The sequence below is a fragment of the Triplophysa rosa genome, linkage group LG18, assembly GCF_024868665.1.
Source record: "Triplophysa rosa linkage group LG18, Trosa_1v2, whole genome shotgun sequence".
Lineage (NCBI taxonomy): Eukaryota > Metazoa > Chordata > Actinopteri > Cypriniformes > Nemacheilidae > Triplophysa > Triplophysa rosa.
The window spans coordinates 8,923,960-8,949,057 of NC_079907.1; the positions used below are offsets into that span (position 1 = coordinate 8,923,960).

Genomic DNA, 25,098 nt, shown 5'->3' on the forward strand with positions numbered 1-25,098 from the left:
AGTAAATCAAAATCATTTACTCACCATCACAAACATGTTTTACTCTTTCTTACATTGTTTGCATAATACACATTTATATTTCAATGTTTGCATTTCATTTCTTTTTTTGTGAATTATCCATTAAAATGGACAGTTCACCCAAAAATGTAAATCCTTTCATCATTTACTCACCTTCTTGTCATTTCAAACCTGTATGACTTTCTTATACAGAACACAAAAGAAGATATTTTGAAGAATGTTGGTAACCAAACAACATTGGCCCCCATTGACTTCCATTGTATGGACACAACACAACTAAGACATTTCTCAGAATATCTTCTACATAAGAAATAGTCATGATTTGACTGACATGAGAGTCAATAAACAATGACAGAATTTATATTTTTGAGTGAACGTTAGAAATTCCTAGAAATCTCTAAATATGTTTGTTCAATATGAATATTGAATAGACTTGAATGCAAATGAATGCAGATTAACCGCCTATCGAGTAATAATCGAGCCAATAAAAACTTATGGTTAATATGGGCATTGACCAAATCACAGTGCATGCTCCCTAGCCACCGTTTTTTTCAGGGTTCGGCAAACACCAAGTTAAGCACCAGTTGTGCTGCAGGGAGAACAGAGTTAACTGTTTCCAGAAGAAATGCGATTGAGCTAGGCCTTGCTCTAATGCCGCTTGCCTCTGACACTGGATAATTGGGCCGTCTGTCAACACAAATTCACCTAAGAGAGAAAGTGCCATGGTGAATTAGCTGCACAAGTACCTTCAATTACCCATTGGGACAAATCTTACCCTTGCATGGAACCCTGTCCCTTGAAATATTTATTCCTTAAGAGCAATTTACCAGTTTAAGACCATCTTAATGTTACATAATCGACACTGCTAGACAATCTGCATGAGGCAGTGAATTTCTTCCCGGCCATGAATCCACTGGGTTTAATTTTTGCTCTCATTGCAATGATATCGGTGGGGTTTACAGCGCTAGTAAACAATATGAATTCAGGCAGTGCTAATGGCATTAGCAAAAAAGAAAAAAGAATTCTTAGAAAGGGATAGTTCACCCAAAAATTTAAATTCTGTCATCATGTATTCATCCTCATGTCATTCAAAACCTGTATAGGACTCTTTCTTCAGTGGAACACAAAAGAAGATATTTTGAGAAATGTCTCCATTGGTTTTGTTTCCATACAATGAAAGTCAATGGGTACCAGTGTTGTTTATCAACGTTCTTCTAAATATCTATATATGTATACATATAGGCTATATGACTTTCTTTCTTTAAAATACATATATATGACATTCTTTCTTCTGCAGAACATAAATGATTTTTTGAAAACAGAACATTGGCCCCCATTGACTTCCACTGCATGGAATCAAAACCACTGAAACATTTCTCAAAACATCTTCTCTTTTGTGTTCTGCTGATGAAAGAAAGTCAAACAGTTTGGAATAACATGAGGGGGAGTAAATGATGACAGCATTTTTCGGTGAGCTATCCCTTCAAGATCCCATTTGTTCATTTAAACAACTCAACTCAAAACTAAAACAATCCATCAATGCAAATGTGAGGCGAAAGCCTTGAAGCCCAGGTTTGAAGGCCATCACACTCACAGTGAGAAGTTCTCAGGAAGGAAGCAGCGGTTACGCAGGAGTCCGGCCCATAACTGGACCCCCACAATCCCAAAGATGAAGAACACAAAGAAGCAAAGCAGCAGCACGTTGCCCAGCATGGGGAGAGTATCCAGCAGCAGCGTCACCAGGATTCTCATACCTGCAACACAATGAAATACAAATTGTAACTTCACTTAATCTCACGCACACAGTGTAATAATGAAAAGATACTGCCACAAGCATACTGCTCTCGTAAAAACGTACAAAAGAACAGTTAATGCAACAAACTGCCGTTCCGAGTTTACGAGGGCTCATTGTGGACCTACAGTGCAAACGTTTATGCAAGCCAGTAAAAAATCTGAGGTTCTTCATTTCCACTTCTAGTTTTTCAGACACCAATGCCCTGGCTTCTCCAATATATCTGCCCTGTGTCACCCCACAATGCCAGCTTCACTGGAGCATAAATGATGAAAATCATTTCCCGTTTGCAGTTTGGCGGGTAATTGGTGGAGCGGTGCAATCCAACCAGGGCTCCCTGGCAGCCTTCAATCTGTGGGCGATAACTGTGGCCGGCTGTAATATTCACATTTGGAGAAAAAGCAGTTGCGATAAGCGGCGAGGCATTAACGCCAGCCAAAAGGAAATGAATGACAATGGTGGATCCGAGTCATACGAAATGGGTCTACAGAGCTCACTATTGTGCAGATGCTGCATTTCTCAAAGCTGTCGTCTATGACTTCGGTTATGGCCCGCAAATTCACTCATCCTTAATGATGCAAACGTTGCTTCAAAATATTTAAAACATAGTTTGGTGAGCTTTTAGCGGCACGCACCTATTTACTTGTAATTAGGAAATGGTGAGTTCAGAATGACAATAGGGAGCTCTGTAATTCTGAGTGTTTTGTCCAATTATGATCTCGTGGATTATCCACTACACTGAGATTTCTGCACAGAAAATCACTTCCTAACTTCTGTCATTAGTAACTCCAAATGACTGCACAGTTCAACTCGGCACAGCAATTCAGCTAAGCTTGCCAAGTCAGTGCTTAACAAGCACTGAATCAGTAACAATGGCTCAGATCAGTGTCCCTTACAAACTGAGAAGTAATTCCACACAGGAAGGTATATTTCCTGGAGAAATATCGCCTTCCTGAATCTCGGTCCCTTAAGAAGCAAAATGAAAAAAAATAACGTGACGCTAGAGAGTTTTCTCTTTAAAGCAAACTGATAATGAACTGTCTGAGCAGAAGGCAGAGCTAAATTTAGTCTAATTTGTGCAACTTTGTTCATTAATTTCGTAAATTTCTCCATAAATTAGATTTTCCGAAATTATAAATATTTATATGACCTAAAAACAGAAGTACTCTGAATCTATCTCTTGAAAAGTGATTTAAACGTTGATGTCTGTATAATTTGCCTAAATATATTGCTGGCAATTTCCTCTATTAAAGCGATAGCTCAGCAAATATCTAGATTTCTTTATCATTCATTCATCGCCCTCATGTTTTTAAAACTTGTATGACTTTCTTTCCTTTATGGATGATAAAATAAGATATTCTGTAGAACATTGGTAACTAAACAGCATGGGCCCCCTTTGACTTCCATTGTATAGGCCTGGGGTTCTCAAACCTTTTGGGGCCAGGAACCGCTTATAGGTGAGGCAATTTTATTTTAGGTGCTTTAAGTGTTTAATAAAAAAGCACAATTTCATAATTATTTTGCGGAGCCCCTGGCTAAGGATAGCGGACCACCTGGTATAGAGAATGTGAAGCTGATGTCACGCCCTATTTTGCATGTTACAGTTGAGCCGCCATCTTGGGAGGATCATACTCCGCTGCTATTATTGTTTTGATTTGTACCGTTACTTGTTTTGTATGATATATGGAGAAATCGAAAGTGAAAGAACCATGGGCTTTTCCTGAACGACTCTGCATAACGCTATTGCAGTTTTTAACACAGCAAGACTGACATACCAGTTATATTTCCTAATCAAACAAGAAAAACAAAACACTGCATTGAACACTCTAGCAGCCATTGCCCCAAGATGGCGCAACATTCAACACGGCGTGACATCGCTTAACAAGCTCTATAGACACAAAACTACTAAAACAACTAATAAAAATGACCTTCTTTTGTGTTCCACAGAAGAAAAAAGTCATACAGGTTTTGAACGACATGAGGTTATTATGAAAGAATTTGATATTTTTTGGGTGAACTCTCTCTTAAGGAAGCAATGTTGTTGTCCATGATCCACATGACCAGTCAAATACTATTGGCTTTATCTCAGTAAAACCTGTTATTGGACACTTTTTTTCTGCAGATAAACTTAGACATCGTTCATAGCAACAAGCGCTCATATTTTCTCATTTTGTAAAAAAAATTGATTCTGTCTACCTGCAGCTATACTAACATATATTGTTGGTCAACATGAACAACAAAAGTAAATAACAAAAACCAGAGTGTGAAGAGTGTGGAATGTCTGTGCACTAAACAGAATACAGTAGCAAACATATTTTTCAAGCAAAATGGTTGTTTTCAATGCAATTCAAATCACATCTCTTATGAAGACCGACTTGCAAGCGACACACTGCTTTTTTGCAGTTATCACTTACAGCAACATAAAATAAGAACACACACTTCCCCCTTAAAAATACACTTCACCACAAATCCATTGGCACGGCTACCCCAGATGTGTAGCCATCACAAAAACAGTTGTCAATCCTCTTTGTCCTCATGTTTACCCGGACACCACTGTTTACAGACAAATGAAATCCGGCACATTTTGCTGGAAATAACTTGTTGTTTACCCACTTCCTTATCTGACCCTCTGTGTGAGTCTGTAGTATTTCACTAATGCAAAGGCTTCGCTCTCGGCAGGTGGCTAAATTAGTTTATAAACTACATCTGAAAAGATTAGTTAGGATAGAGAGTATTCCCCAAGGAGAGACTTTAAATACCCAGTCACAGCCGTTCTATTCTTATGAAAAGAGGGTCTCCAGAGCCATACAATGTGCTCCGGTCCCTGCCTTATGAAGAAACCCCCTGGGACAGTCTGCCCTTTGGAGTCCTCCACATGCACCAAACAAGCTCAATAACAAAGCACTGGGGAAATAGGGATCATAACCACGACTTCTATTTATTTCCCATACGCTTCCACTGATAATAAAAGAGCAGATTCTCTGTAGGTTTAATTAAATTGCTTAAGGAGACACGAAAAGCACTTATACACAGAGGGATACCTCACTTTCTACGGCTGTATCAGTTCTAACACAAAGGTGTCGATACTTGGCAAAAGACTTTAGTATAGAGATGAGAAGCTCAATCTTCTTAATACTAATTCAATAAGGTTTGCAAAAGGACAAACTCAATCCTCCGATTGTCTTTTTTGCATCAAGCAAAGCTCATTAAAAGAGTGTGGGTGAAATCAATGTCCCAATGCTAAACAGATCAACAACAAAACTAATAAAAACAATCACGTATTGATTCACATATGAAAACTGCCAGGCTTGCATCCATCATGTGTAGCACAGGTTATTGATCATTCTTTATACAATATAGTTTTAATATGTGTGTGTCTCGGTTTCTTTAGTTTACTGACTTCATTTCTGTACCCATAATAATTTCCTAATTCAGTCTTTCTTTTGTAAATTTGATCTTAAACATAAAATGTATCTTTTTAGAAAATGTAGTCAATTATTTTAAAACTGTAGATCGAATATTAATTTTCCTATTGTATAATTTATGTAATAATGTCTCATGTATTATTTGATATAATTCAGTGCATCACAAATCTTTTATACCATCACTGTCCTTCCAAAACCCCACATCTCCATATTTAGTTTTTTTGTCATAAATCATTATTATTCGTCATATTTATTTTTGTCACAGGGTTTTGCGAAAATCTAAACATTATTTTTAAAAATCTAACAAAAAACATCTAAAAAGTGCTTGTCAACATTGAGAACACAGTATTTAACCATTTACAAAATACAGTGTTTTTCCATTGTCTGAAAAACAGCGAATTTAGACACACAATGTATCTGAAGCACGGCGACTTTCTTAATTTCGTTGAACTTTTTAAAACATTTTAATGAGTTAACAGGAGAAAAATGTTTGAAGGGCAATGACACACCCCTTGAAAGAGATTCTTAAAAGTCCTATTTTATTTTAGTCCCATAAAATAAATGACAAGTCAACCCCTGCACAGAGTTATAACTCTATTTAAAACCACACGACAGAGACTACGCCAGTTAGGTGTACATCTCAATAATTCTTAACTAGACACTTCAAGTATTGCGGCAGCTATCAATATCTCCCTCCCTCTCCTTATTCTTCAATACCGCTCATTTTCCTCTCCCCAATCTGCTCTCCAATTACTCCCGGTCTTCTGAAAACGACGACCGTACCGTCACTCCTGCCGGACACTCGAAGCTTTTTCTCACCCTAAATAATAATAGAATACAGAAATGGGCAGCCAGACGCGTTTCCAATTAACCTTCAACTGCCCTCAAGTGTGGAATCATGGTGATTTCTAAGCCAGAAGATGAAGTGCAAAAGTGCTCCAGACCCTCTGCCAGACTAATCCACCTACTGGGGCAGTGAAAAGGGCACATGCAGGGGTCTGCCTGCATATTACAGACCTTTTAGGAGGTCAAACTCCCAGCCGAACAGCAAATACGAGGCAGTCTTTTGATTTGCACGGGAACGTGTTTGTCATCTTCTGACATTGTTTCCACGTCTCCTCATCAATCAAGCCGTGGGTGGGGAGAACAACAGTATGTGATGTTGATTAAGGAGAACAAAGAGGGCGGAGAGGTATAGAGGACGTAGATAAAAGGTGAAACTTGCACCAAAAGTTCCTTTTGAGGTCCTCACACACTCTTGGTAAATATTTGGCCCTTAATGATAAACACCGAAGTGAGAAAGCACAGAAGACCAATAAAAAAGTTAGAAAGATAGTAGGGAAAAATTACAACGGTAGTCAAAAGTGCCCCAGAACTGTTTAATTTCCTATACATTCTTCAAAATATCTTCTTTTGTGTTCAGCAGAACACAGAAATGTATTTAAAAAAAATCCTACTTTGGTAGTCAATGGTAGCCAAGAACTGTTTGGTTACAAGCATTCTTTCAAATATCTTTCTCTGTGTTTATAACAAGACATTTATACAGATTTGGAACAACTTGAGGGTGAGTAAATGAAGACAGAATTTTCCTTATTGGGTGAACTGTTCCGTTAATACTTTCCTGTCAAAAGTACTTCTAACTGCTCATGATGGGCTGTTTTAGTTTTCGGTTTGACAGCCCGATGATTGATGAAGTTGGTCTGCTGTTACAATTTGTTCTTTTGTTTTGTTTCGTGCTAAAAAGTGCGGAAAAACAGACAAATAGGATCGACAATAATCTGTGTCACCCATTCTCCCACCGATAGTCCACAGCGGGCGAGCCACAGATAAAATTATTTTCCAAATGAATGCCTAGGCCAGTAATTAGTCTGGGAGACTCTTGAATAATGAATTAGGCTGTCTGTTACCATTTCAAGAAAAACTGAAGTAAGAGGGAACGAGTGCAGTTTGTCCGCTTGTTGATCGAACGGCTCTCCTGTTTTTGCCAAGTGGTTGATGTCCTTAGGGCAACATCATGTTGACCCTGGGACAACATTTAAATCAACCAATCAGATTTCAGAAATAAGTTTACAGTTTATTTGAAGTTTTATCTTCCAACCAGGATTAGGTGTTTCTAGGCCATTGATTTTCACTTATCATTTCCCTCTGATTTTAGGGGTAAGTTATGGTTAGGGTTGGGGTGTGGTGTGGGTTTAGGTTCTATTTATAAAAATGTTGTCCTTAGGTCAAAAAAATATGTTGCCCTGAGGACATCAACCACTTGGCGAAGTGTTCTTGATCGAACACTGTTAGAAATACTAAAACTGCCCCAAAGGCCCACTGCGAAGGGTGAGAATAAACGGGATCCCAACCAAAAAAAAAACATTCCAGGTAAATGCTACAATTGTCCGATATACATTTTATTATACCTCCACAAAATGGGACATCAAGCAAAATTGTCTAGACACGGTTGCTCGTGAAATAAGAGCTGCCGGGGAACAGCGGGCATCTCCCTGGCACGGAGCGCAATTAAAACATCCGGTATACAAAGACGTGGCCAATGAAACATCATCACTCTTCCTTAGAGAGAGTTTGTGTGCAATGCAGCCTCTATTATTCTTTCTCTCACCCGCGTGGTGTTTGTGGAGAAAAAGAGAAGCAATAAAAACCATCGAGGAGAAAAATGATCTATAAATCTCTGGTCCCTAAAATGGCACGAACCCCAGTGGCGTATGACTGAACCCAGGCTACATTCCTCTTGCGAACGCTGATTAAATCACATTAATTGACCTCAGTGCTTAAATAATGCAATTCTTTGAATGTTCTGAATTTAATAAACCCGCTGATTGAATGCAGGGAATTAATAAATCGAATCAAGTTGCCATTTTCTGGAAAAGAACGTGATACAAATGAAGCTTCATTGAAAATGTAATCAGGTGAAGTGTGCAGGTGCATCGGTGGTTTTGTACTCACTGGGCACCCGGTTGATGGCCCGAAGAGGACGCAGTACTCTGACCGTGCGGACGGCGGAGAAACTAACGTTCTGGAGGTTGAGCGAATATTCCAGCATTCTGTAAACACACAAAAAAATCATATTGACTTTATACATACATTAACAAAGGCATATTATCCACAGTTTGAGGTTCATCTGTTAATTCATCCATGTATTGAAATTTATTGAAATTTTGAATGTCACCTGAAAGCGTAAACTGATCTGTTAAGATGATGAATATATTGGATATCCCTCAGCCCTCTATGGCAGCGTGAAGTAAAAGGGCAGCAATATTTTTAAATAAATCTGACACCGTGGGCACATTAGCGCTGTGTTTTCTACCGAACTGCCAATGCCATAGATCAATGGGAAGTTATCAGGATTCATCAAACAATTACATTGAATCGTTTTCAATCTGGTCAAAGAGGGGTGGAAGGAAGGTTAATGTGGAGCTTTCGCAAACAAACATATCCACAGCTGCTCTGCACATGTGAACTCTGGAGAGGGGCACATGAAAGAATTGCATGTTTTGGTAGAAAATAAACAAAGTGTGTGTCTCTATGTGCCTGTGTGCTTGCAACCGTGTAATTACAGCCCAATAACTGTTTCTGGCCATGCAACAACCAAATACCCAATGCATTATTTTAGACAAGCGCAAAGTTCACACGTTAGAGTTAGGATTAGATACGTGGCTCAAATCGATAAGCAACTGGTCGTGGGTTCGATTCCCAGGGAATCCTTTGATCTGTCTAAGTGCATAAATGTAAATAAGCTCCTGCAGTCACGTGACCAAAAGTTGCATGATCTAGGGTGTTTATCCATTGACTCAAATATGGATCAAATGAAGTCGGTGACGTGCAAACAGTGCGAGCCCCATTAGCCGAGCGGGGCGATGAGGAAATGTGTTCTGACTTTGTTGCTCCTGAAATGTGCAGAACAGCTTTGAAGGCTGATTGGATTTGATGGAAACCAGCTGGTGACTGGACTACAAAAATAATAACAGCGGTGACTGATGCTAAAAATGTAGAGATGGGAATGAACAAAACAAGAAAATATCAACAGCACAGGGAAACACCTAAGGTGTGAGATACTTAAAGGGATAGTTTATAAAAAAATTATGTTATCATTTACTCGCCCTCTTGTTATTTCAAACCTGTATGACTTTCTTCCGCATAACACAAAAGAAGGTATTTTAAAGAATGTTGGTAACCAAACACGAGCGGTACCCGTTGACTTGCATTGGTTTTGTGTTACAATAGAAGTGAATGGGTGCCGCCATTGTTCGGTTCCCAACATTCTTCAAAATATATTTTGTATTCTGCAAAAGAAAGAAAGTCATACAGGTTTAAAATGACTAGAGAGTGAGTAAATGATGATAGAATTTTTATTTCTGGCAGGAACTATCCCTTTAAAGGTCCTGAAACCAGCCTGAGGTGCTTTGCTGGTTTAAGCTGGTTTCCCAGATCTGCCAAGCAGATGATAAAGTAGTAATGCAACCAGAGCTGCTGTTTAGAAGATTGCCCAGCTTTAAAAGAAATACCCTTAAAAGAGACCAGATGAATCGCAATAGGCTAGTTCAAGCTGGCCCAGCGGTTTTCTCAGTCTAACATTCTAAAAAAAAGTGCTTAAAAACCCTTTAAAACCATCTAAGCAGACCAAGAAAGTCACCAAAAAGATGAAAATACAGAGAATGAGACACAGAGACACAGACAGTGACTAGGACAAAGTGTCTATAAAAAAGAGAGAGACAGGAGGTCAGACGTGAGGACGCTCTGCTAAATTATCACCGACAAACATGAGAGAGGCGTAACGAAACAAGCTGGACATGTGTAAATGTGATTTCATCAACAGCCTCTTACGTGCGCCATATCCATGTATGAATCACTAATACCAGCACAAACACATGCTCTAACAAGCAGATAGTGAAGCGTCTGGCCCGGGCGTGTGTCCAGCAGCCACCTAAGTCCTCTCTTGTGTTATCTGTTTACGCTTGGCACCGCTGCGGTGAAGGATGACACACCTTCCTAGAAGCACTCTGTTTCTTGACAACAACGGTCACACAGTCATCAATGGCCACACATTGCATACACAATGCCAGGGAGGTCACTATAATAGGGAAAGTATGAACAAACCGAGGGTCTCAGATTCAAAACAAGTGGTGCCTTCCACATCTATAAAAAATCATCTCAATTCAATCTCTTCGTGCACCCAGGAGAAATAGCGTGCGCTGGGTCTTGTTTGAAAAGTTCCACTAAAGCCCGAAAGGCTGAAGCGCATTTAAATTCCTGGAAGATTGGAAATGTCAGCCTTTTTTGGGACATACACGGTTTCATAAAATGTAAGTTGTTGCACAGTATTTTATGATCAATACAAGGTTGGTTAGATTTTATAAAAAGGCTTGGATGGGGGGCTAACCCAACCACCCTCCATCTTATTTTCGCTCAAGGTCTTCAAAGCAGAAGTCCTGGCTGCGGTTCAGTCCACCACCTGGCAGATTAATGAGTTTCAGAAGATGTTCATTTCTCTATTAACTATTAAGACGGATAACCTCTATATCTCACATTCAGGTTTGTTGTACAACTTAGTGAGGACACCTTTTAAACCCATTGTTTTAAAGGTCCAGTGTATGAAATTTAGTGGCATCTAGTGGTGAAGTTGCAAATTGCAACCAACGGCTCACTCCACCCCCTCCCCTTCGAAGCACTACGGTGGCTGACACAAGGCTAAGAAGTCGTTATGTTTTCGCTTCTTTGCTGAAGAAGATAATATACTTACGAAACGCGCTCTGTAGAGTAGTTTGTCCGTTTAGAGCTACTGTAGAAACAACATGGCGAATTCCATACAAGGGGATAGTCATGTATATTATATTGCATTTCTGTCAATAGATCCTTCGAAAAATTACACATAGCACCTTTAATACTAAGCTAATGACATTCGTTAACCTAAACACAAATCTGACATTATAAGATTTAAATTAAAACAACATTTGGCTGATTTTATAGCTTTTGTTACAAAAATGACCATCTAAAATGCACAATACATCCAAACATGCTGTATTGTAGAGTTTGTCCCTTTGTTTTGAATTGCTAATAGCCATTAGCTCATGTCACAGCTATAAATCATTATTTGCCACAGTTCTTGCCATTGCTAGGCAGGTAAGCAGTATTATTCTCATTCTACAAGACAAAATGTTGATCAGCTCACAAACAGGGAGTGACAGAAGGTTAACTTACAATCCTCCTCATTTTTATAGTTCTGTCCTGTGCTTTATTTCTCTCTCAACAAGCTCTCAGACACAACTGTCTTCAGGGGTGCTCTTCAGTTTTATGTGACGGGACTGACTGATTTATTACAGTCTGAACAGTCTAATCTGCCCCTAGTCTCAAATACAGAAGAGCTGCTTTTCACAACAGTCTCAGCTAAATCAAGGAAAGTATAAAGATACAAATACACCTTGTAGATATAAATCACAGACATATCTGGTTTTGATTATTTATATATTCACTGATCCTTTCGGCATTGAATATTGTGTATAATACAGTATATACAGTAGTGTATTTAACAAAAGGAATATTTATTTAACATTTTAAACACACACATGTACAGGTGCATCTCAATCAATTATAATGTCATGGAAAAGTTCATTTATTTCAGTAATTCAACTCAAATTGTGAAACCCGTGTATTAAATAAATGCAATGCACACAGACTGAAGTAGTTTAAGTCTTTGGTTCTTTTATTTGTGATGATTTTGGCTCATATTTAACAAAAACCCACCAATTCACTATCTCAACAAATTAGAATATGGTGACATGCCAATCAGCTAATCAACTCAAAACACCTGCAAAGGTTTCCTGAGCCTTCAAAATGGTCTCTCAGTTTGGTTCACTAGGCTACACAATCATGAGGAAGACTGCTCATCTGACAGTTGTCCAGAAGACAATCATTGACACCCTTCACAAGGAGGGTAGCCACAAACATTCATTGCCAAAGAAGCTGGCTGTTCACAGAGTGCTGTATCCAAGCATGTTAACAGAAAGTTGAGTGGAAGGAAAAAGTGTGGAAGAAAAAGATGCCCAACCAACCAAGAGAACCGCAGCCTTGAGAGGCTTGTCAAGCAAAATCGATTCAAGAATTTGGGTGAACTTCACAAGGAATGGCTGGGGTCAAGGCATCAAGAGCCACCACACACAGACGTGTCAAGGAATTTGGCTACAGTTGTCGCATTCCTCTAGTTAAGCCACTCCTGAACCACAGACAACGTCAGAGGCGTCTTACCTGGGCTAAGGAGAAGAAGACATGGACTGTTTCCCAGTGGTCCAAAGTCCTCTTTTCAGATGAGAGCAAGTTTTGTATTTCATTTGGAAACCAAGGTCCTAGAGTCTGGAGGAAGGGTGGATAAGCTCATAGCCCAAGTTGCTTGAAGTCCAGTGTTAAGTTTCCACAGTCTGTGATGATTTGGGGTGCAATGTCATCTGCTGGTGTTGGTCCACTCCACTGTGTTTTTTGAAAACCAAAGTCACTGCACTCGTTTACCAAGAAATTTTAGAGCACCTCATGCTTCCTTCTGCTGACCAGCTTTTTAAAGATGCTGATTTCATTTTCCAGCAGGATTTGGCACCTGCCCACACTGCCAAAAGCACCAAAAGTTGGTTAATGACCATGGTGTTGGTGTGCTTGACTGGCCAGCAAACTCACCAGACCTGAACCCCATAGAGAATCTACGGGGTATTGTCAAGAGGAAAATGAGAAACAAGAGACCAAAAAATGCAGATGAGCTGAAGGCCACTGTCAAAGAAACCTGGGCTTCCATACCACCTCAGCAGTGCTGCAGACGGATCACCTCACCCCCATGCCACGCCGAATTGAGGCAGTAATTAAAGCAAAAGGAGCCCCTACCAAGTATTGAGTACATGTACAGTAAATTAACATACTTTCCAGAAGGCCAACAATTCACTAAAAATGTTTTTTATTGGTCTTATGAAGTATTCTAATTTGTTGAGATAGTGAATTGGTGGGTTTTTGTTAAAAGTGAGCCAAAATCATCACAATTAAAAGAACCAAACTACTTCAGTCTGTGTGCATTGAATTTATTTAATACACGAGTTTCACAATTTGAACTTTTCCACGACATTCTAATTTATTGAGATGCATCTGTATACAATTATAAATATAAGTTTACATTTGTTTATAATACATTTCTATAGGACTGCATAATATATCAAAATTAAAGAGATCTTCAAAAATGTATTTTTGTACGTTTTAGGTCGACACAGATGCCAATAGACAGGTATGTGAATGAATGTATGCGCTTCCATGTGGAGTTTCAGGAAGAATGTGAAAGATTTATGTCGTTTTTGTTTTTAAAATATATTTTAATTTAGTTAAAATAGTTGTTGTAAAAGTTTCATATTGATTTTTTTTATTAAAATTAAAGTAGCATTCACATTGTTTAGAAAGTTGTTGCATATCTTTTTCTTCAATATCATGCAGCCCAATTGTGCACCATCTTGCATTATATTTTTTCTGCTGGGTTTATCGCAATTCATTCTGGGATTGCCTTCTCTGCCAAGAATACATGTAGTACTATCCCAGAATTCAAAATTTGCCCAAAACAAGGTCTCTCAAATGGCAGCACAATTAAGTTGTCCACTTTTTGGAAAGCTGTCTCCAGGCAGGTTTTGGAACGGAGTACAGTATGTCAACACTGACCAACTCTAGAGCTACACAGGCTCCCTTAAAGAATAATAATCATAATAGAAGCTAATGTAGACTTATAACTTGAGTGCATGAAGAGTAAACCAGATTTGCTCTGTTCTCCTTCTCTGAGCCAAAGAACGTTCCACGGGCGGGTCGAACATAAATGAATGAGCTGGACGTTAAACTGGCCTTGAGAAAATGCTTCCAAACCTTTTTTCATAATGCTTTGCCCTTGTGTCGACCTGTTGAATTGGTTTTGGTTTGCACATAATTTGTGTCAGCAGCAGGCCTGGAAACAGTCGAAGAGACATCAATAAAGTTGAGAAATAAAGTGGGCATTTTGGTCTGTCTCATTCAGTTCATGACAGCAGTAAATGAAGACAGTGTTTTGGTTCAAACTCGAACAATGACAAGAGTGGGATTTGTATGTATGATGTTAGCATATTATTTACGCTTTTGTCCAAACAAAATTTACTATGCACCGTGGGTGCGTCAGGCGGTCGCTTGAAGCTTGAACTTTTCAAGGAACACAAAACCTTGTGTACTGGACCAAAACTGGCTACGTAACTGACAAAATGAAATTTTAGATTAGTCTCAGTAATACGTTCAGATGTATTCATGTTCTTCATGTTTGGGTGTAATCATTTACTCACCCTCAAATCATTCCTCATGACTTTCTTCAGAACACAAAAGATGATGTTTTGAAGAACATTGGTAAACAAACATTGGACCCCATTGTATGGACACAAAACCACTGAGACATTTCTCAAAATATCTTTAGTGTTCCACAGAAGAAAGAGTCATATACAGGTTTTGAATGACAATATGATGAATAAATGATGACAAATTTAACACAATCAGATACTGTATGTGGTGAAAAATATTTTAAATATTGAAAAAAATAGAATTTACTTGATATTTACTAATAATAAATTAATTCAAACTATAGATTGGTTAATAACTTTCAGCTCCATATGTCAGCTCGAATATTTTTTTCTTTTGTTAGATGGAGTTAACATAATTTATAAATGTGTTGACAACAGAGCCACAGAAGTACAGTAAAACCTTGCTTTTTAAAAAATCTCAATTTTCTCACTCTCTCTTTCGCCTAGTAAAGGTCTCTTAGCCTGATATATATCTAAAAGCTTTCAGCCATCTGCTAGTACCTGTGAATAAACTGTGTTATCACTCCCAGTCATCTTCATATTTGAGATGAAGAACTTCTAAGATGAAAGTGCTGGACGCCATCCAGTGTCAGCAACAGCGTCCAGGCCAAATGACATTCCTGAAGCCTCCTATAGCTAAGCACGGATTCACTTCAGGTGTGGTATTTGTTGGATAAAGACCTGTTTCAGAAAGCTTTATTGTGGTTTAACAGAGCACTCTTAAAGGTGCAGTGTGTAGTTTTTTTTGAGGATCTATTGACAGAAATGCAATATAATATACAGTACATAACTATGTCTTCAGAGGTTCTATATATACACCATGGGTCCCCTTACATGAAATTCACCATGTTGTTTCTACAGTAGCCCTAAACAGACAAACTGCTCTACAGAGCCCATTTCGTAAATGTACGTTATCTCCTTCAGCAAAGAACGTGGCCACGTCTTTGTCTGTGTCATCCGCTGCTTTAAAAGGAAGGGGGAGGGGTGGAGTGAGCCATTGGTTGCAATTCGCAACCTCACCACTAGATTTCATACACTGGACCTTTGAATGATTCTTTGTTGAGTCACTGTTGTTTGTTGAAATTGAAATGAACACTAAAACACTACACTAAAATGTACTACTCAACAAGAGGTGGGAAGCCTATTTTAGAAGGTTTTGAGTGGTGCGACAGTAAAGAGGAATGACAGAGCAGGTTCTGGTGGAAGTCACGCAGAAGAGACTATAATTGTCAGCTGTCTTGACATGAGTGACGGCAATTAAGTTGACAGCTTATTCTAGCCTCAGTGCTATTGCCTTGACCTGAAGAAACTGACCGCGGTCTACTCGAAACAAAATATAAGCCAGTTCAAACAGCCCAGAGGCAAATTAAATGATCAATGTTTTCTTACCAGAATGTTCATCTGATTGCCAAAGGCCATTTTGGGATACACTATTTTTTCTTATTTTAAAAGTAAAGGAAATCTTTAGACGTGTAGTTATTGGATAGGGGACTTTTATATTAGTCAGTCCTGGCTTTCATGTCCGGTTACTAGGTTCACCTAAAATGAGAGGTGTTTGCCAGAAGAGAGGTTTGAGGGTCTTTCTAAGAACTGAGAACAGTGCTATACCATAGCAAGAGAAGAGTAGACAGAAGAGTACTGTAATTACTATAATGCATTACAATATGTCATGGTCGCAACCACTTGAGTATTTATGGTAGTCACATTTATTAGCGGGAATACGGTATATTCAAGCAAATGTCCTATTTATGGGTGAAGCTGTATTAGCTCAGGACAGGTGAATGGTGGCGTGCACGCTGAACGGTGTTGCCAGGAGCTGGCCTATGTCAATGTTTTGAAGTATTAATTGACATTGTACATTTGCTCATGTGTTTGAAAGTGAGACCTTGCTTATCCCCACTACCAAATAAGCCTATTTATGTCTGTGGTTTCACCATTATCTACGGACTTGTAATAAATGATTGTTAAAATGAGTTTTGGGCTGGAAGTTCTTTAATGCATTTTAATAGACATTACAAGTATACCAAATATATTACAGTTTAATTTAGTTAACACTCAGTTACACCGCAGTATTTTTCATGAGTGCACTCTAACATAGAAAACAGGGAAAATAAAAAAACGTACTTACACAACAGCAGCATTCAATGTGGACATCATCATTGTATTAGTATGATTATAATGGTTTCATCCATTACCGCGTCGCGTCGTTCGCGTGACGCATCCAGTATACAGAAAGTGCAGAGATTCCTCCATTACTTTGCTGCTGCTGTGAATACTGTATGTAAATCGCCTTGAAAGAAAATTTTGTTTTATATTCACAAAATACCTGAAATCTAGCGGGTCTGTCTTCATAATCTCTCGCAGTACTTGGGGTCGAGAATCGTCCAATCGCTGCACAAGTTAAGGTTGCGTATGATGACGCAAGCACGTTAGGGCTAGCCCTTCGGAAGCCAAGGAGAATGCATTGCAGGGCCTGAAGTTAAAAAAAAAAAGCTCTTTGTATGGAAGTCAATGGGAAGACTCGGGGCGAATCACGGCGATAGTGAAATCGTCCTAAAAAGGGGCGGTACTTAACGGAATGCGAGTTAATGCTCCCTGGGCTGTACTTCTACAGGGAGAACACATACAGTTCAGAATGGTGAGAGCAAGCGTGTAACTGTGGTTGATTGTGACTGAAAAATCTCTCGTTTTCGCACTTTGGTGGTGCGTCACCCCAGTCGCCCTAGTGGACGAGCCGCCCCTGCTTGATTGTTAACATTGTAAATAACAATTGATCATTTTATTACAAGGGTTGATGATAAATAATTTCTAAAAGAATATTAAAAATAAAAGATCCAATTTTAGTCTTTAGTCTGGAATGTTTTAAAGACTTTCTAACAGAAAGTCTTTTTGTGCAGGCCTTTAGTAAAACTAAACTTCATGGAGAGTAAAGCCTGCAATAATAACACATTGGTTCCTTGTCAAAGTATGCAACATTTGGTAGAGCATTATGGAAAAACTCATAAAACTCACCTCCATCAAGGTTATGGCAGCGAATGCTAGATGAAATTTTAAAAATGCATTTATACTCGATGCCTTGTTAAAAAAGGCTAAACTTTTTCTCATCATACAACGGGGAGAACATTCATAAGTCTTCAAACATTGTTTTTAAACTTTAAACAATCTGTAAGAGATACTCCCTGCAGAAGCCTCTTGGCTTTGATAAGTTATGTGCTTTTAGCCGAGTGTAAGTCCGTGTCAAGTATCACTGAATAAGAAAAAGGGTGGACCAATTTAAAAGCGAGTTGGCAGAAGTTGCCAAACCGCTGCGGGTGTCTGAAACCGATACCTTGTCTTGGTGGGGTGGATTGAGGGTCTGCGTTCCCTAAGGGTTTGCTTTTAAGATTGAAAAGAGAGCAGGCCAGCCTCGATGTCTCTACAGCTGAGACACACAAAGACATACCCCAGCACAGCGGCCAAAATCTTTAGACGTCTTCAAGCTCTCTGGCTCTTGAAGGAGAGCAGACTCAGCTCAGATAGATGAGGACAGAAGATTGAGCAAAGCAATGTCTGGGTGAGAAGAGTTGTGGAAGCATGCAGTTCAAACACCCAAAGCTATTTATTCACTTAGCGAGAGGGATAAAGTACATTTTGGGCTTGTGATATATATATTGTGCACGAATGCAGGACGTTCTCAAACCAGAGAAACAAAATGAACATTAAACATTAGACTGAAAGAAACGATCTGTGGAAACTGTACATCTTAGCTCTGGTTTCTAATAAATGGTACTATTTTGTTACTTTGGCTGCCATTTGGCCACAGCCAAAAAAATCTTCAAAAGGTGCTACAATTTATCACTGCTGACAGATTTTTTATGGCAAGCTTGTCGTTTGGAGAATTATCAAACCACCCAGTGGGAAAGTGGTTTAATGGTTTAAACCTGTAGTCTGTCACTCACTCTATATGATTATCTTGTGTATGCACTTTGGCTAGTGCCTTCTAGAAGAGTCCATATGTTCCATAATTTCCATCTCAACAACTAATCCTATGTGATTATCAACAAGACACATGAGGTTGGGTCAGAGGTAGTTATGTCTGGCAATAAAGCCTGTGTCACTGAGTCCGGATTGACAAGCTTCAGTGAATACAAATGGGATAATGTCCTTGTGCTGCCGGGGATGCACACATCACTTCAAATGAACCATTAACTCTATTTACAGTATGTGAGAGAGAGCGAGAGAGAGAGAGAGAGAGAGAGAGAGAGAAAGAGTTTTCTGGTAAGTGATTACTCAGAAAGTGAATGGATTGTGCCCCCGATAGCATTATTTGCACACTTATGTTGGTTTAGAAAGATTAACTAAAGAAACAATGTGAAGCAACGTTCGCGCAACGTTTGCGTAACGCTGCAAAAACGGCCAATAAGTTAGTAGTACAACAATTTTCTTTGATGTTCTTCATCATTTGATGATTTACTGCTGCCATGATTGCTATAAACGTGTGCACACGTTTTGCGAAAATTCGTATTTTTATTCGATTTTTTACTTTATTCTCCAAGGTGCATATTTGCAAACCTAGTTCACAAAGTTTAAAAGCGCTGAAAAGAGAAGAGGCCAAAAATGCTGAAAGACAAACATTTAAAAGAAACATAAACTTTAACTCTGGAAAGTTTCAGTCAAGTCAGTTTAGAATGACTCACCCAGCCAAAACAATGAAGAAGTCCAGCCGATTCCAGGTATCTCCAAGGTAACACTTTTTCCCAAAGATGCCCAGCGCTACCATCTTGATGACCATCTCCACAGCAAAGAAAGCAAAGATGAAGTCATCAAAGTCCTGGAAAGAGGACAGAAATGTCAAAAGTATTAGCAAAAACTTGAAATTCAACATTGCAGAGTCTGTAAAAATGTTCTTAGTTTAGAAGTTGAGGAAAACTTCAACTTTGATGTCACAGCATGGTGCGTGTGTGTGTGTGCGTGTGTGTGTGTGTGTGTGTGTGTGTGTGTGTGTGTGTGTGTGTGTGTGTGTGTGTGTGTGTGTGTGTGTGTGTGTGTGTGTGTGTGTGTGTGTGTGTGTGTGTGTGTGTGTGTGTGTGTGTGTGTGTGTGTGTGCGTGTGTGTGTGTGTGTCCATGTGCTGTAAGCCCTGACTCATCCCAACAGAATGATCTCTGTGAGTCTTTCCGAGTGGGCACAAACAGCCAACTCAAGTCTTTACCCACAAATCCTCTGCTTATGTTACCCAAAATGTGCTTTGCGTTTAAAAAAAAATAATGGTATAGGCATCAAATATACAGAAACACAGAGATGATGTTCCGCACTATGGAGCTTATGATGAATGAATTCCACAAAGTATTAAGAGAGAATAGGAGTCAATGACACCTGCATAATCATTCTGAACCACCATTCTCCACTTACTTCCTCTTTACGGAGACAAATTATTTTGCAGTGACTTTAGCTAGCGTTAATGGCCATGAAGCATAAAGCCTGATGGGCAATTGTGACAAACTTTGGAAAAATCACTTACAAAACACTCTTTACATTACATTAAGATGAACAGTACTGCACAGTAGCAACAATGACTACACTAGATAATTTTCGTAATTTAGTTATGCAGTTTGGTTCTTTTTTCTTTTTGAGGCAGTATGGCACATTCAGCACTTTCAGTCTGGAATAAAAACTTGGATAAATTAATTTTAAACAAGTCCCCTTATGATATATAGCAAACCAATTAGTGTATGAAATGAGATATTTCCATTTATTGTTACTCAAAAATGGTTTGTTGTTAATTAGAGCCACAAGCATAAAACCAAATTGCTAAACATGAAACTTTTTAAATTCCATTCCAACAACATTCAGTACTTTATGGAATAGCTTTACTACATATGCACATGACCCAAATGCAAAGACACCTTGTCTGTTCTTGAAGAAAGACTATTAGATGGCTCCTTGAGAAATCAACCGTATGGAGACAGATGTTGCTTCAAGGTCAGCCGTCATTGAGAAATTACCTGGGCGTTTTCAGCCAGTGAGGACATTAGTAAAAAGCCATGTGAGGGATTCCCCTTCAGCCAAAGTACTGTACCTGCACTCTGACAATGCACTGAATGCAGGGAATGTTAATCGAGTCACAGTGGAAAGCATTTACTGTCGATCTGAACATCACTCAACCTCTAATATATTACCTGATCTCTGATTTTACACCTGCTGATGTTATACTGTAAAGTGCACATTTGGCTTAACAGTGCATTAGAGGTCTCACCAACTGAAGGTTAATAAAATACTGTTATGATGGGGTGGGGGAAGACAGATCCCACAAGACTCTTATACAAAAATACCAATATCATATCTTATTATCGCAAAACAATCATCAAACCATTTACAAAGTAAATATTCATACTAAGCCACTTGAAAAAATATTGTAGTAAACTATACTGTAGCAAACTGTAGTATACTGTAGTATGTCATATGAATTATACTATAGCACAATTACTATAGAATACTATCATATATACTGTAAGTATATAAAATGTACTAAATACTGTAGTACACTTTGGGTTCAGAAACCATCATATCTAGGAATGTTACTACAGTTTACAATAATAAATACTGCAGTACGTTTTCATGTGGGTAAATCTTGCTTTGCAAAAGATCCTGTCCCAAACTTAAACATCTCAGGTGAAATGATGCATGTTTTTAAGAAAGTTTGGATATTTTAAAGGGATAGTTCACCCAAAAATGAAAAATTCTGTTATCATTTACTCAATCTCAAATTGTTTCAAAACCTGTTAACATTTCTTTGTTCTGTTAAACACGTTGAAGAATGTGGCAAATCAAACAGCACTGGGGCACCATTGACTACAATAGTAGTTTCTTTTCCTACTATGGTAGTCAATAGTAGTCAATGATTTTAAAATTCTCATGCTTACTTATAAGGCCTTGAATAATTTGGCTCCACAATATTTGTCTGAGCTTTTAACCCCCTACACACCTACACGTGTTCTACGCTCCTCTGAAGCTGGTCTTTTATCTGTTCAAACAACTCTGCTTAAAACTATGGGCGATCAGGCTTTCTCTTCACTGGCTCCTAAATTGTGGAATTCCCTACCTTCTAAGATTAAACATGCTGAATCCCTTAGTGTTTTTAAATCGCCCCTTAAAACTTACTTTTTTAGGTTAGCTTTGAGGTGATTTATGTGATTAATCTGTGTTTTATTATTTTGACCTTGTTTTGTTTGATTTGTTTTTATTGCTTGTACTTTTGTGTGTATCTTTCTTACTCCATATTTGTATATGTATGTAAAGCGCTTTGAGATGCTGCTTTTAAAGGCGCTATATAAAATAAAGTTTATTATTATTATTATTAGTAACCAAGAACTGTTTGGTTTCCCACATTCTTCAAAAACCTTTCTTTTTGTTAAGCATAACATAAAATCAATACAGGTTTGAAACAACTTGAAGGCCAGTAAATGATGACAGAATTTTCATTTTTCTGTGAACTATCCGTTTTGTAGACATTTTATGTTCAAATGACTCTCAGAAAAAACAAGAACAACCTATCCTTTTTAAGGTAAAATATCCATCACTGTGGTGCCCCTTAAGGGTTCCTTTTTGTACTTCTACAGGTAAAAACATTAAATTACGAACCTTTTGGGTACCCTTTGTGTACCCCAAAGGACCTACTGTGTACCTTTAAGGGTACAGTTAAATGTTTTGTTCCCCTAGGAACCGAATTGTCCCTTCACAGTAAAAACTAATGTAGCTTATATTGTTCACTCCATCATAACCCCTACACTTCTCCATCATTTTCACCCCATCATCCATCTCAAGCCATTATCACAATGTCGACAAAATCTCATCTGTGTTAGCCTGCAGTAATATTGTTACCTTGGAGACATATTTAAATCAGCAGAATTCACAACAACAACTTTAAATACATCAGAGAAAACCATATGTTTAAGTTTGCGAAGCGACAAATGTTACTATGCAGCTTTGCTTACGTACGTCAGTTAGCCCGAAACTTTCAGAATCTGGTCCTGAGACATCAAGTGACCCTTATTGTTGAGCCTTCCTTTATTGACTCATGCTGACCCCGATACTTCAAGCGAGATGGATGCATCTCATAAAATACCATACAGGTATAAAAAAAACTGACTGTCGGATTATTCTTTTATATTTTTAATAAATGATTCCTCAGCAGTCCATGCACAGCTCTTGGCTCGCACAGCTGTGTATATGAATGTGTGTGTATACATCTCAAGGGGCCTCCGTCTACGGTTCAACGGCTCCCTCCAAAGATAAACGATGCAGACCAGGGGAAGCCCTCGACAGAACAGACTCTTCACACAGCCAGCCAGCAGAGCTCAAGGCTTAAACATTCTCCACAGCTCACACACACACACGCGCACACACGCACGCACACACACGCACACACACACACACACACACCCTACAGACTATATGAATATCTTCCTCCTTTATACCATTTCCTCCTCTCTCATCTTCTTTGTTTCATAGAACCTCTTTTCATATTCTTCCCCCCTCCTTCTTCCCTAACCACCCATTTCTATTTAATACATGTCATCCTTCTTTTTCATTTTTCTGGGGAAGCATTCAAAAATAGCTTGCAGAAAGAGTCGGTCTCATCCGAGTGTGTGGAAGCGAGGGCGTTCGCGTGCGTGCAGTGATCTTTTGGCACTGAATAAATCTTCTCATGGTGTCCTCTTTGTTGTACAAATAGCTGAGTGGTTTATTGTCTGCGCTCTGAGTAGGTTATTCTCGTCCAACCAATGCCCTTTCCACAGAAAAATAATTCTTTAAATCCACCCAGATCTTCTCCGCACAGACCATCCGTCCGCGCCCACTCTGACGAGGAAGCTGCGATGCACGTTTACCGAGGGTCAACAAAAATATCTTCTATGTTCTTACTAATTCATCTAATGCGAATGTGTGGAGAGTGGTTGCTATGCGGATGACATCATTGAGTCTGGAAGGAACATTAATAGACGTGTACACTGCAGCAGGCAACAGCAACCATCACGGTACCAGACCCAACTAAATCATGCATATCGCTGCTGTCCTTCTGATACCTTGTATACCCATATTTCGTGATATTTTTTGCTATACGTCATTATTATTATTATTAGTCACCCTTTAGGTTTGTCACTTGGTTTTGCAAATGTATGTAATCATTATGAAATCATTTTAAAAAGTACAGTGTTTTTGCAATTTCCTAAAAAGAGGCAAATTTGGAGATACAAGGTTTCTTAAGGACTGCGATGATATTCACAGTCTAATGTTTGCCCTACATTGACATCTATGCTGCTTTACCTTACCTCTTAAAGGGGCAGCGCACCCAAAAACGAGCATTCTAGCATCATTTACTCACCCTCATGTTGTTACAAATCCAAATTATTTTGTGTATTCCGTGAACACAAATGGAGTCCAAAAGACTCCAGTCCCCATTCACTGCCATTGTGTGAGAAGTAACTTTTTCAACAACAATATTTTTCAAATGGAACGAAGAATGCAGTCAAACAGGTTTAAAATGGGGGTGAAAACAATGCCAGAATTACACATTTTGGGGTGAGCATACCCTTTAATTTCTAGGATTTCTGCTGTCCAAAGAAGGTGTATCTTTACTCCAGTCCCCATTCACTACCATGGTATGACTTCAACATTCTTCAAAAGTCACATGTGCTTCATAACACAAATGCAGTCATACAGGTGAACGCAGAGAGCACACCCTTTAACTACTATGATTTCTGTGGAATAGAAACAGCTATAATAGGAACAGCTTTAAAAACATCTGATGAAACTAAACTGCATCCTATAGGCTGTTAATTTGCATAATACATTCCATCATGCTACCGGCAAACAAACTGTCATTACATGAATTACACCAGGGTAGAAGGGATTCCTCTGCGAAAGTGACAATGAAGAACAACATATACTCAATTTACAGAGAAACAGCTAAAAAACAGACCATACTGTACAACAGACTTCCACTTCAATCATGCAAACACTCATCAATCTGAAAAACACATGCATACAGTAAGAGAGAGAGAGAAAGAAAGCTAATTTAACATATTAGTGGACAAATGGCGAGTTGCAGTAAGCGTCTATATGATGGTGACAGTGAGTTGACAGAACAGATGACAGAACTTCATGCATGGCTCCATATGTTCTGAATCTTTGCCTGTGCCGAAGCACACAGCCAATTCATTGACCCTCCTGCTAAACCTAATGCCTAATGTCTAAATATATAGACAGTATATAACGCAAACATATGCATACTAATTCTGCAATTTAGTACATAAGGTGAAGTGTGTCATTTCCACCAGCACCAAACAGAATCGCAATCTATTTGTTTATCTTTTGACATAACATTGGCTCAAGCAATGAATTTAAGGCTAAGTGTTTAAGACTAGCTATTATAAATTAGAAATATTATAATTATAGAAATTACTATTTGGAATAGATACAGAAATGTACTGTATATGATCATTTTATCTTCTTGATACTCTATGAAAGCACTTCAGTGTTTTGACTGGTAT

General features: G+C 38.7%; 1 protein-coding gene across 1 annotated transcript in view; it reads right to left on the reverse strand.

Annotated features, from left to right (window-relative positions):
• The window catches only part of cacna1g (calcium channel, voltage-dependent, T type, alpha 1G subunit), a 198,710-nt gene that overhangs the window by 82,828 nt on the left and 90,784 nt on the right, over nt 1-25,098 (reverse strand). The window contains exons 4-6 of the mRNA XM_057359457.1: nt 19,247-19,380; nt 8,188-8,285; nt 1,613-1,772 (exon numbers count right to left, since the gene is read on the reverse strand). Coding sequence (XP_057215440.1) covers nt 1,613-1,772; nt 8,188-8,285; nt 19,247-19,380 — 392 coding nt within the window. The remainder of the gene's footprint in view (nt 1-1,612; nt 1,773-8,187; nt 8,286-19,246; nt 19,381-25,098) is intronic.